The 14,132-nt window shown below is 38.3% G+C and overlaps 1 protein-coding gene across 1 annotated transcript in view; it reads right to left on the bottom strand.

Moving 5' to 3' along the window:
- The window catches only part of ZNF438 (zinc finger protein 438), a 42,626-nt gene that overhangs the window by 14,763 nt on the left and 13,731 nt on the right, over positions 1–14,132 (bottom strand). Inside the window, exon 2 of the mRNA XM_021686518.1 lies at positions 13,195–13,262. Coding sequence (XP_021542193.1) covers positions 13,195–13,262 — 68 coding nt within the window. The remainder of the gene's footprint in view (positions 1–13,194; positions 13,263–14,132) is intronic.

Here is a 14,132-nt window from a genome sequence, read left to right as displayed (position 1 = left end):
TACAGAGAGCGAAATCATCAGAGCTGGAAAGCTGTGGGACCACTCTGGGATCTTTTCCTTGTGAATTCTGCCCTGCTTCTCCTCCATCAACACCTTTATTATTATTTGGATGGCAATGACAAAGTCTGGTTGAAGGAACATGTACTCTCATCTACACGTTAGAAACATGTCAGAGTTAGCTCTCCATCTTCCCTGAAGAGATGCAGTGAATTATGCAGTCCACCTGTATTCCCTTTTTCTCAAGGCTCTGCACATTTGTATGTGTGTGTATGTAGGTAGATGACCCCTGGTTCTGGAACTGGCCTAATGGCTGACCATCCGTGGACACTGACAGCATATGCTGGGTTCACCCCACTGCTATCTCCCTATGGCACGTACCCTACCTGGTCCCACACTGTGCTCTCCACTCCCACTGCTTGCTGCCTAGTGCTGAGAAATCCAATGACTGAACACTGGAGAACATTACAAATTTAAAGTTCCCAGTGTCAAACTGCAGACCTATTCCACAATCTGTCTTTTATCCCTAAGAGACTCCCTTCAGTTCCTCACTGGGGCTAGCTCAGGTTTCTCCCATTGCTTTTCTGAAGCACTCCCCCTCTCCCCCACCCCCACCTTATCCCCGTGTCTCTCTCTCTCTTGCCAATGATTTTTGGCATTGACTTTGCAATGGATGAAATGTTTGTGTTCCCCTAAAATTCATATGTTGAAATCCTAATGCCCCAGCGTAATGGTATTAAAAGGTGGGGCCACTGGAAGATAATTAGGTCATGAGGGTAGAACCCTTATGAACAGGATTAATGTCTTCATAAAAGAGACCCCAAAGAACTCTCTTGCCTTCTTTGTGAGAATACAATGAAAAGATTGTTTGCAACCCAGAAGAGGGCTCTGAAGGGGAGCAGAATACATGACACCACATATGCTACTCTGGCATGTGGATTATTTTGAGTGAAGGCAATCAAGACCCAGAAGACTCAAGAAAAACTTTTACCTCTTCCTAACTACCTAAAAGAATTTTGCTAGGGGGCCTGGCTCAGAGAGAGGCCTATTACCAAAGATAACTGTTATGTGAATAACCTATCTGTATGACAGGGCAAACATCCAATTACCAAACATCTGCTCTTCTTATCATCCTATGAATTACCCTCCTCCTTTTTGGAGCTCCAGCCCCCTATCCCATTCCTTAGCTCAGGATGGCCTATAAACCTCAATTGCCCAACTTGTCTTTGGGTCGCACTGTTTTTGTGGGGCCTCCATTCAGACATAATTAAATTTGTTTTTCTCTTGTCCTATATTAATTTTATTATTAGGTCAGCCAAAGAACCAAAAAGGGTAGAGGAAAAATTTTTCCTCCACGACAGCAGTCCCCAGAATCTGACCAGGCTGGACCCTGATCTTGTACTTTCAGCCTCCAGAATTGTGAGATATAGATTTCTCTTGTTTATAAGCCACTTATTCTATGGTACTTTGCTATAGCAGCCTGGAGAGACTAAGACCTTGTGGACAAAGAGAAGTCATCAAGTAGAAACTCATTTACTGTTCCTTCTTTCTATTTCTAAATTCTTATATGTAATTAAACAACACAAATAAATTTACCTATTCTGGGGTGAGGGGAAAGGAGGGAGAAGCACTGTTACTCTAAACATACAATTCATCTACCTCAAGTCCTGAGACACTAAAATGTGAAAAAAATGTGCATTTTAGAATAAGGAAATAGGAGTATTTCCAACCCTGTTCTGCACCCCATGCTTCTCTCCAGGCCCCTTGTGATGCCTCAGGGATCCTCTAACATTGGTGAGCTCCCAGCGTTCCCTGACCATCCTATCTAGAAGTACCTGCTCAGCCCCATGAGATCACCTGTTGTTTCTTTCTCTACTCTAACTGTCCTTCATTATAATGATACTATATTATGTCTCCTCCTGCTAGAATATAAGCTCCAAGCAAGCAGGAGCTTATTTTGTTCACTGCCAAGACCTCGGTCCCCAGATCAGTATCTGGTACACAGCTATTGCACAATATGTTATTCACCAAATGAGTGAACTATTAACTCTCAACTGTACTGTCTTGCTTTCTCCTTTGCTTTTGCTGAACACAAAAATATAAAATCCAAAACCCCAATAAAGAGTATTTGGGCTCTCTCTATCTTCTCTTCAGGCTACTGCCCTATCTCCTTTCTTCATGAGAAAATTTAATAGTAGTTAGTGTATATGGTCCCTGTCTCTACTCAACTTCTATTCATCCCTCAATCCCCTATCCCCTTAAATTCCATTGTGTAGAGGCACCTGGGTGGCTCAGGTCATGATCCCAGGGTCCTGGGATGGAGCCCACATCGGTCTCCTTGCTCAGCGGGGAGCCTGCTTCTCCCTCTCCCACTCCCCCTGCTTGTGTTCCTGCTCTCGCTCTCTCTCCGTCAAATAAATAAAATCCTTAAAAAAAAAAAAATTCCATTGTGTAGTACTAACATGTCCTTCTGTCAGGAGTCAGATTGGATGCTTAATCGATTATATCTCACTTAATCCTCCACCAACTCTCAATATTAACATCTCTAGTCTATAGACACAGAAACTGAGTATTTCTTGTAAGGGCACAAGGTTGGTAAGTGAGAGTTCGATTTGAACCCAGGTCTGTCTGGAACCAAAGCTGTTACATTCCAACACACTGAACTTATTACTAAGGTGTTTTGTAATTTATCTATTCGCCTGTCAGTCTCCTCTGGTGGCTGGTGAGTGCCACATAATAGGAATCCATAACATCGTCGCTGGAGAGATAGTTAATACACAGAGTGATTCCCTTCAGTCCTGGCCACTCTTGCCTGGGTGGCCTTCTTTTGCAAAGCTTCTGGCAATCAGGCTCACACCAAAATGTAATTTTTTTAAAGCAACAATTACACAACAAGTACTGACTTAAAGTAGTTTTTTATGATATGCAAAAATGAAGGAAAAATCATTACAAAGGTCTTTTATAATTTTAGAGATAATATAGATAATATAGGTTTTCTAATCCTGTACCTTTGCAATGGAAGTCATTGAAGAACATTGGGACTGAATAAAAACGTCTAAAAATGCTGAAAGAATTTCTGAATTCCTCATGTGGCAAGTCCTGCCCCTTTAATAAACTTGATCAAACATCAGTGCTGTGGCCTATAGTTTGGATTTGTGGGATTTTCCTTTTTTGGTGGGGCGGGGGGAGAGGGAGTTCCTCAGGGAAAAGCAAACAAATTACATCACACCTAAGAAGGAGGGCAGAGGTCTGGCTTTGGTTCTTCCTTTTGCTACTGGAATGGGTCTGAGCAAGATGATAATCCTTAATGGTCTTTAGTTGCTTCCTTTAACAAGAAAGGATTACACTGGATCATCACTTCTCAAAGTGTGGTCTGCCAACCCTGGGAAGGGTCCCAACACTGTCTTCTCATTCTAATAACAAGATGCCATTTCCCTTTTCCAGTGCGTTGACCTTTGCATCTGTTGCACTGATGAGACAAAGGGAGAACTGGGTCAAACTGCTCTGGTGCCTTAGCCTGAATTTAGGCAGTGAGAGCAAACTGTCCACACAGCTATATTCTTCACCAACACACTCTCCGCACTACAACGCAGAGTTCATACTCGTAGAACCTTCTGCTGCATGCCGAAGGATGACTTGAGGAAAAGCACTTGTGCCCCTGAGTTGTGCAGCTGAACTAGCGGCTTTCATCATGGAACACCACTTCTACTTGAAACCATCTGACAGACACATGCTGAAAGAACATGGCCAAACTTAGGTATCTGGCAGACATTTTCTCAAAAGTGAACTAACAGAGCTTGTCACTACAAGAAAAAACATCCGACGGTAACCGTTGGCAGGGATAAAAATCATTCTTAAAAGCGGCAGAATTTTGGAAAACATGAATTCATCACTGGGAGCTTGAAGCTTCCCAATACTCAATGATTTTTCAGATGAGACTGGTGGTTACATTAACAAAGAGGATCTTTCAAACACTGAAAAAAATTATGTACAGAAGATCTGCAAACTCAATGAACTCCCCCCCCCCCAATAACCAATACCTGATGTTACATGGATGGGTAAAAGACTCACTCAAGTGTAAGACAGACCAAAAAGTAGCAGAATACAAGAAGCACCTTGACGTGGTTTCAAATTTCTCATCACAACTGAAGTTTAAGAAGTGACCTGACTCATTTAAAGTCAGTTATAGTTATGGGGCATATTTTGGTGTTATATCAAAGAAAAATAGGCACAATTATCTGAAAAGGCTATTAATATACTCCCTCTGTTTCCAGCTACTGTAAAGCTGGATTTTCTACAAACACCTCAACATAAATGACTTATCACAACATACTGAACGTAAGACCGGATATGAGACTCTGACATTTTTAATGAAGCCAGACTTGTAACATATTTGCAAAAAACAAAAGTCAATGCCAATCTTCTCACTAATTGTTTCTAATTACATAAAATAGGTTACTTACATTAAGCTGTAATGAGCTTGTTGTTGTTATTTTAAAATGAATTCACAAATATATATATATATTTTTCAGTTTATAATCTCAAATATGATAAATACCAATGGATATAATGGACATAAACAAATGTTCTTTAGAGTCCTCAAATTTTTATGAGTATAAAGGGGTCCTGAAACTAAAAAGTTTGAGAACTGCTGAACTAGATAAAATTTAATGTCCCAGCTCTTTTGAGATTCTATGATTTTTTTGTCGGGGGTGTGACCGAGAACAGAGGATAAAATCTGGAAATGTCTTGTTTTTGGTTGATAAGCTTTTGTTTCCTTCAGTGTTGTTTCCTGTGAGACTATAATACGGCAGATCCATAGGACAGAGTTTTGAAAACAAAGCATTTAAAGGTAATTTATTCTAATAAAAATATCAATTATAATTAAAACTTCAGTAGTTGGAAATGTTAGAATGAAGATTAAGTAATAAAACGCTTGACAAAAATCTTATAAAGGTGTAATGCTTCAGAATTTATTTTACTTAGTTTGAATTTATATCCATGGAATATCTCATAAATTATATTTAAACTAATGACATTTGTATTTTCCTCCAGTTTAAAAAATGTCATCACAAGATTCTTTTGGTAGTACATAATCTTTTAAAACACAGAGCACTGTTTTTAAAGAACTTGAAAAATGCATTCAAAATCATTTTAAATTATTTTATCAAAACAAAACTAATACGTTTTTCTTTCTAGTATAAGTTGGATGTTGGAATTTCTGTAAGTATCTTTACAATTTTGGTTCCTAGATGGGACAGTATGTTTATTCCATTAAAGCATTACAAGACTTATGCATTTCTGTTCTTATTAGTATTAGACTTTTACAAACATGAAATGCCTAGCCTACATTTCTGGCTTGCAAAGCATCCTAAATACCTCTGTCAAACTTCTTTGCTTTTATCCCAGCTCAACTCATCATACCAACCATATGCATAAATAAAGATGTAAGCATCTGCTATATGGCAAATGGTCTCAGGGGCAGATGTTTCCATCCTTATGTTCATGTCACTGGGGCTGGATACATTATTTGAACAGATGTACACAATCTGAAATTGTTGTGTCCCTCAGTGAAATGTCTCCAACTGCTTTCTATCAAAGAACATAAATGCTATTTGCACCTGCATTTATGTTAATAATATAAAGGCAGCGGGGGTTCTGACAAAGTGGAATGTGATGCTATGAAATATATTTGCATGGTTAATTGGAGCTTCTGAGAGACTCTGCTGCCAAATGGCCACAATGACATTGATACATGCCCAAGCAGACTATGTGATTAGTAGCCTGCTTTTTAAGCAGGGGAAATATGGCTATTTCAAACAACAAAAATACTCATAAATCTGAATTTACTATGAATATTCTAAACACTGGCATTATATCTCAAAATAGGAAAATAACTTCAAGTATAAGGTCTACGTGATAAGCTTTAGGCCACCCAGGTCATTTCCATTTTGTTTGATGAGAAAATTTCTATAGGTACGTGTGTGTTTTCCATTTGTACTTCTGTCAACAGCATAACATACTAATAATCCATATAGTGGTATTTTGCAGAGGTTATTGCACTGGAAAGTTCCACTTTCCAACACTAAGTAAGTTAACCAAAACCAGCTTGAAAATGTCAATTTGTACTTGGTCTACGACATAAAATGGTACCAAAAGTCCAAGAACAGCATTTACACCACTAGTTAAGATCAAATGTTTCCATATGAATGTCACATATTTGGAAACATAATATTTTGGTAATACATAGGGAATGTCCCCCCCCCAATGAGGTCACAAAGCCATGTTAAGCACTAAACACAAAGCATCAGATTATAGTGGTTTTCCTTGCTACTGTGCATTAAATGTGAGGGCTGAAGAGCTAAAGAATTTGTGTTAATAGTTGTATTCACAGCTTTAGTGAGCTAAAAACTTGCGGTCTCTTTCAAATAATATATTTATTACTTTATTTCTATTTTTTTTTAAGATGTTATTTGAGAGAGAGAGCATACGAGAGCATAAGTGGTGGGGAGGGACAGAGGCAGAGGGAGAAACAGACTCCCCACTGAGCAGGGAGTCCGACTTGACTCAGGGCTGGATCCCAGGACCCTGAGATCATGACCTGAGCTGAAGGCAGACACTTAACCAATTGAGCCACCCAGGAGCCCTATATTTATTACTTTATTAACTTGACATTGATAACATCAACTTTGCACAAAATTATTATATCTGAGTTAAATGTTACCCAAAGTAACTTATTCTACAAATTATTCTGAGATTTACATTGTGCTTTAAAAGAATTTAAAAGACTTTACATTATTTGTTTCAGAGATCTGTAGATCTGTGATTCAACAGTCTTGCACAATTCACAGCGCTCACCATAGCACATACCCTCCCCAATGTCTATCACCCAGCTCTGAAACAAATAATGCAATATATGTTAAGAAAAAAAAAAAAGAAGAAGATAGCAGGAGGGGAAGAATGAAGGGGGCGGAAATCGGAGGGGGAGACAAACCATGAGAGACGATGGACTCTGAGAAAAAAACTGAGGGTTCTAGAGGGGAGGGGGGTGGGAGGATGGGTTAGCCTGGTGATGGGTATTAAAGAGGGCATGTTCTGCATCGAGTCCTGGGTGTTATGCACAAACAATGAATCATGGAACACTACATCAAAAACTAATGATGTACTGTATGGTGATTAACATAACAATAAAAAATTAAAAAAAAAAAAGACTTTACAAGGTATATTTGTATACAGTTGATCCTCATTATTTCCAGATTCTATAGGTACAAATTCGCCTGCTTGCTAAAATTTCTTTGCGGTCCCCAAATCCATACTGGTGAGACTTGCATGGTCATCTGTGGACATGCACAAGCAAACACCTGAGTCATTCCATATGCACATTTTCAGCAGTGGCCAATGCTCTGCCTTCTTTCAGCTCTTCTATTACAAACAAGTGTCATTTTTGTGCTCTATTAATGTCACATTTTTCTTATTTTTTTTCCTTTTTGGTTGGTGATTTCACTGTTTAAAATAGCCCTCAAGCATAGCGCTACTGTGCTATCCAGTGTTCCTAAGTGTGAGAAGACACTGATGTGCCTTGTAGAAAAAATACATGTGTTAGATAAGCTTTGTTTAGGCATGAGTGATCATGTTGTGTCTGTGAGTTCAGGGTTAACGACTCCACATAAAGCTAAGTTCTGTACTGATAGTTGATGAAAACGTGTTGTGACCAGAGGCTCACAGGAACCTAATGCTATGAAGCAACGGTTCAGTATTAGCTACAACCTTATAGAACGTGACTCTTGTGAATGATGAGAATCGACTGTATCTTATCTCATCTGGCTGTTCCAGAGCAAGAATTACTATTCCCAGTTGAGAGATGAAGGGACTGAGGTTCACTGATTTGGCCAAGATCACAGAGCCTAAAAAGAAGGGTGGAAGGGTCAACAGAACTCAACTCTTCAGCTCTTGGTTCAGTTCTTTTCCCAGACTGAGGGGGAAAAAAGAGAAGGGGAACAGGAGAGAAGGGGGAGGAGGAAAAGAGAAGATAGGATAGGAACTTAAGAAGCAGCTTTAATACCCTGGTGGAAAGAGTCAAACTGTAGTTAGATAATAAGATAATAACCCATTTTTTGGTTAAGTCCTCATAGAAGGTAAACTGTTCTGATAGGTAGTACAGCTTTATCGAAACCGAGCCGAAATAGTAGAGCTTCATTTGGGTTTCCTTTTTCCCCCTGTGCTCCTTGCTCATGGCCTCTCCAAAGGCAGTAAGTATTTGTTAAGTGAACATGCAGACTTGGGAACTCCACCTTGGTGTTTTGTCAAGGACAGATGAAAATGTTTTCACAGCATCTAAATCATATGATTTTTTTGAAGTTTGAGTTTAAAGCGTTTTCAACAAAATTTAATGTATATATGTGAAGCCACCACATGCCAAAGTGCTTGAAAGCCTGCCAGAGACAAAAAAAAAATTCATCAAGAAGTTTAAAAAGAACCTGATACTAGGAGCCTATAATAAGATCATTTTGCTAAACTTTAAAAAAAAATGAATATTCACTACTTTGCCCAAGCGTTCCCTGAGTTCTAACATGCTATACTCACAAATACCAAAATGTTTATGTCTGGATGTACACTATATAAAAATATAATATAAATAAATATAAAAAATACATACTATATGTGTATTTTTTAATCCAACAGCACCCCTTATTTTTTAATTTAATTTAATTTTATTATGTTATGTTAATCACCATTCAATACATCATTAGTTTTTGATGTAGTGTTCCATGATTCATTGTTTGCGTATAACACCCAGTGCTCCAGGCAGTATTTTTAAGTCTTTATATTTTTAGGCCGTACCATAATTATTTTAAAAGTATTTTATTAAATCAGAAAAATCCAGGTTTTTTTGTTTGTTCGTTTGTTTTTTTCTGATCCAAATCTGAATTCACATGATACACAGTAACAGCCATGACTGCAGAGTTAAACACTGTACAAGTTTTGGAAATGAGTTGGGGTTGACGGTGCATATTTAGCTAACTGCAGTGGTTCCAAAGGGGGTCATTAAGACCCTCTTGCCACAAAGCATCTGCTGTGTTCTCACCCCCATTTATTATTACTCTCATTGACTAAAAATAGCACTCACAATTTGAAAACTACCTTTGAACAATGCAAATGTTATGACAGAGCTGAGAACGTTAGAAGACCCGTGCAAGAAGACCTTCCTACTTGCAGCACACTTGCTCGACAATGGCAAAACTGAACTGTGAAGTTGGCAAAGGACGAAAAATTTCGAACAACTCCAGTAAAACAGACCCTCCTTCAGCTCAAATGAAGACTCTTTCCTGTCCAATGAACAGTAGGACTTGTTTTAATCAACTATGTGGAGACTGACAATTCATCCTGCCCTCTCCAAGGTGCAAACTTTGACCCTTCATTGGCATCACCACAGTGAACTAGAATTTCTAGCACATGGAAAACATAAACTGTCCCCGTCAGAGAACCATTTGGCAGAGCTGCTCATCTGTGTTTCCTTATCTGGCAAGTAAGAAAATTTACATGCGTTTTTAATCATTGTGGTGGTCTATCCTTCAACAAATTTAAAGTAGAAATTACAACAACTTAGTTGGCCTTATCCTGTTGTTATGCCTTTTTTTTTTCAAAAACATGGTTTATTACTTGCTACAATTTGCTATTTTCCAACACAAAATACCTGTCCTTTTATTTCTATTATCTTATTATTTGAAAATATCAAACAAAAAAACAAAGTTTTGGGAAAACCATAAATCCTACCCCCAAATCCTGAATGCATGAGAAGATAGAAAATTGTAATGAAGTAAGTCTAATGAACTTCTGGAGATTCTATAAGTAATACTTTCACACAGGAAGGAATAATGATGACACTAAATTATACTGGAAAGCCTTTAATATACTACAAATTATCATTAGAGTGATACTATGATATTAAATCTCTTTATCCAGAATTAGAAAACATTTAAATAGAAGGCACTAGAATTTCTAATTAGTTTCTGCTAGTTCTTTCCCAGCATTAAGCCCATATCCCTTGATCTCTAAATTCCACTTGGTTGTCTTCTACACATGTGTTAATGTCCTGAACAAATGTCATCTCCTCTGGTGTGTTTCCCCCCCAAAACGTCAGCCTCAAAACTTCTGGCCTAACCAACTGTCCCTTCATCCAGGTTCGCAAAGGATGTCATACTTATTTCCCATACAGCATTTGTCATGCATTCTTCTAGTTAATTACATACATGTCTGCTCTTCTAATAGGATTTTGTGTTTTGTAAAAGCACAGGCTGTGTCTGATTTATCTTTGGATCTGACTGGTTAACTATTATATTGGTGATCATTAAATCTGCTTCCACCATGGAAATTTTATTAGGAGATACTATGTGATACACTGGATTTTCTTAAGCTCCACAACTCTGCTGGTAATATCCTACCTGAATTTCATACATTAATATGTATAATATATGTGCATGTGTGTTTACAAGTCTGAAGTTTTTAAGTATCATAATTTATGGATAGCCATCAATGATGTGTTAAATAAATTACTCAGAATTTAATTAACAAATGGCATGTGCCCAGCACACTTCTCATGTCACATAACTGATTATATTTGATGACATAAATATAAATTAATATGTTTGATCAAAGAAGAAAAAGGGGAATGATCTAAAAATAGAACTAGAAATATTCTTTATAGATTTACAGTGTGACACAGGGGACACAGTTTGAGTTTGGGATTTTGACAGATCTGGGTTCAAATCTTGGCTCAGTCACTTCCCTGACTGGTGATCTTGGTAAAAGTAACCAATCTCCCTGAACCTTTCAGATAAAGATTGTATCTAATTTATAGTGAGGATTAAAGAAAACAAAGAATGTAAAGTTGTGGGCAGAGTGACTACCACACTGGAGGCATGTGATTAATTGAGCTCTTTTAGTTATTTTATCTTCCCATCCAAGTACTAACCAGGCCCGACCCTGCTTAGCTTCCGAGATCAGATGAGATCGGGCGCGTTCAGGGTGGTATGGCTGTAGACTTAGTTATTTTATCTTTTTCTCTGTTAAGTTCTGGGTTTGGGGCTCAAGCATCTCTGGTCCCAGAAAAGACAGACAAAGTATTTACTAGAGCTACTCAACTCCTAGCTAGGCTTGACGGCGTCTTATTTTCTGGCCAAGCCCATGGAGATAACTAAGCTTATGCAACAGCTTGAGAGGTAGACTAGAAAACAAAACAAAATGAGGCTTGATGAGAAACAAAGGAGGCAGGAGGTGTGAGAGGTGACATGAATGACTTCCCCTTATCAGCCAGAAACCAAGCAGCTCATTGCTTCATTACATAGATTTACAACCTTTTAGAGATAGAGAAGAATATCTAGTAATCCTGGCTTTACTAATGGGGAAACCGAAGCTTACGAGCAAAAGAAGTAGTCTGAAGTTCCACGGCTGGCTGGCAGTAGATGTGGGAAAGGAGGTCAGCTTCCCTGACATTTGGTCTCGTGCTCGTCCTTCTAAGCAGTCACACCTCTAGCTCAGATGAACAAGGTGATACCAGCTAGGACACTAAGTTTCCAACCCCTTGATCAGCTACCTATTACCACAGAAATCTTCCAAAGGATATACACCAGAAAACACTCACAGGAAATGCACACTTTTAATTTCTAGTTGGGGTTGCTCTCCACTCTCTCATCCCACACCCTTTCTTGCCCTCATGCGCAGGGCTGGATCTCCTGTGATTCTCAAGGACTCTTTCTCCCCTTTGGCCAAATGTCTGGACCAGAAGTAAGCCTGAGGTCCGCTCTGTATTTACTTCCCTTGGGTCCCCGTGGATCATGCTTGGCCTTTTAAGGCCAGTAGGCACCTGAAGCAGGAAGCAGCCACGCTCATCTCATTACAACAGCCTCCTCAGATATTAATAACAGCCATTAAGAGTATAGCCACTATCATCTTATAGTGCCTAGTATATACGTAGGAATATGCTAGCTGATTTACACGTATTATATCCTTTCATGTCCACATGACCTCTAGGGTAGTACTTGCTATGTTCATTTTATAGATTTATAGATGAGAAAGAGGAGTCAAGTGATGTGCCTAAGATATGCAATTCAGTGGTAGGGCGTCAGACCTGGACTCCATGCTCTTAACAGTTACAATGTTGCCTTTCCTTTTAGTGGAGAGATCAAAGAGTGTTTGCTATGGTTAAGGGTTCTTTATAGCAAATTCCCTCCATTCACTAAAAGTTTTGTCTTCCGCGAAGGAAGCCCAAGTTTGCATCATTAAAGACATTACTTTTCTCACATACATATCAAAATTTCTCTTCTGTGTAGAAAAGACTATGTAGGGGCAGGTGAAAGACTTGAATTCTTCCTAAGGTTAGAGTTTGCCCTTGAAGGAAATTTAATTACTCTTTATTCAGAAAAGACACTATCTCCACCTATAAACTGCTATAAACCTCCAGGAGTTCCTGTTAAAAAACCATGATTTTCAGGGCCCCTGGGTGGCTCAGTCGTTAAGCGTCTGCCTTCAGCTCAGATCATGATCCCAGGGTCCTGGGATTGAGCCCCGCGTTGGGCTCCCTGCTCCATGAGAAGCCTACTTCTCCCTTTCCCACTCACCCTGTTTGTGTTCCCTCTCTCGCTGTCTCTCTCTCTGTCAAAAAATAAGTAAAGTCTTTAAAAAAAAAACCATGATTTTCTTTATAAATCATGTGGGGCTGGGGAATGGTTTTTCCTGTTTCTTTTTAAATGACTGTGGGAAGAAAAAAGTCAAAGAAATGTATTAGTGACTATCCCCTCTCTCTACATCTGTGTTGTGTGTGTGCATGTGTGTAAGAATATATATACATGTATATAGTCTTCTCACTAAAACACGTCATTTTGTTTCACCAAAACCAGCACTCGATAATTGCAGTTGACATCTATTGGTGCCAACTAAATGTCTACTAACGGGCTGGGGTCTGTGAACTTTGTGTGGGATGAGATGGCCCTACTCTCGAGGAATTCCCAGTCAAAGATGCATGTCCTTCTATACACTTCAGTAATTTACCAAAGGAAATCAACTTTCCGACATAATTAGGATTTTGTTCTTAGTTCCAGGAAATAAATTACCTCTGGTCGGGCGTAGTGGCACTGAATGTGTCAATTTCTACTATTTATAACACACGCATTACTGTTTTCCTCAGCATGGTTATCTTACCTTGATCTTTTGGTGGTACTGATAAGGAGTTCTGCATTATGATGTATTGGACTTGAATAGCAACTTCCCTAAAAATAACCAAGCACAAATAATAATTAGAAAACAATTCAGATGCCTTGTTAATACATACGAACAATGTGCATTATAAGCTCTTTAAAAATTTTTCCTATTTATAATTATCTGAGTAATAAGAAATGGACTGTGTTATTAAGAAACTAATTATTTTACTTCCTTCTCTTTTGTATACAGACAGGGTTGTATGGAGTGTACTGGTGTGGGCTTGGAGGCAGAAGCAATGACACAGTGAGAGAGGAACTGTATCTGCATCTCTGCCCGCAGTGGTGCAAAAAAAAAAAAAAAAAATAGGCAAAATTAAGATTCCCTAAAAATGCCCTGCCAGATAATTATGTTTCATATACTCTATTTAAGAAGAAATAACTTAAATGTTTTGTAATATACATAAAGGTAGCATAATTGCAGTGTACTCATTTGATGAAATATAATTCAGTCATTAAGATACAATTATGAAGATTATGTAGCAATCTGGAAAATGCACTGAATGAACATGGTAAATGACATACACCCTAGGATTGCAACTATATAAAAAACAAAGGCATAGCAAAATGCATGACAGGAAATATGGTAAGATGTGTACTGGCAATGTGTTTGTTGAGGTACTTCCGGGGTTTCTGCCTCCAATTTAGCTATTTTCCGAACTGTCTATAATATAATGTATATTCAAAACATTTGAATATAAAAATAAGGCAGTTAAAGACCTTGAAAAAAATATAGGTAAATATTTTATAAGCTGTCAAACACAGAAGTGTTTCAAGCATGACATCAAAGACAGAAGCCATTAAGGTAAAGACAGATGGATCTTTCTATTTAGAATTTTAAATGTTTTTAAATAGAAAATTAGCCAAAATTAAAAGGCAGGC

This window comes from Neomonachus schauinslandi, chromosome 5, assembly GCF_002201575.2.
Source record: "Neomonachus schauinslandi chromosome 5, ASM220157v2, whole genome shotgun sequence".
In the NCBI taxonomy this organism is placed as follows: Eukaryota; Metazoa; Chordata; class Mammalia; order Carnivora; family Phocidae; genus Neomonachus; species Neomonachus schauinslandi.
Note: the sequence above shows the minus strand (reverse complement) of the source record. Positions and strands in the feature narration are given on the sequence as shown.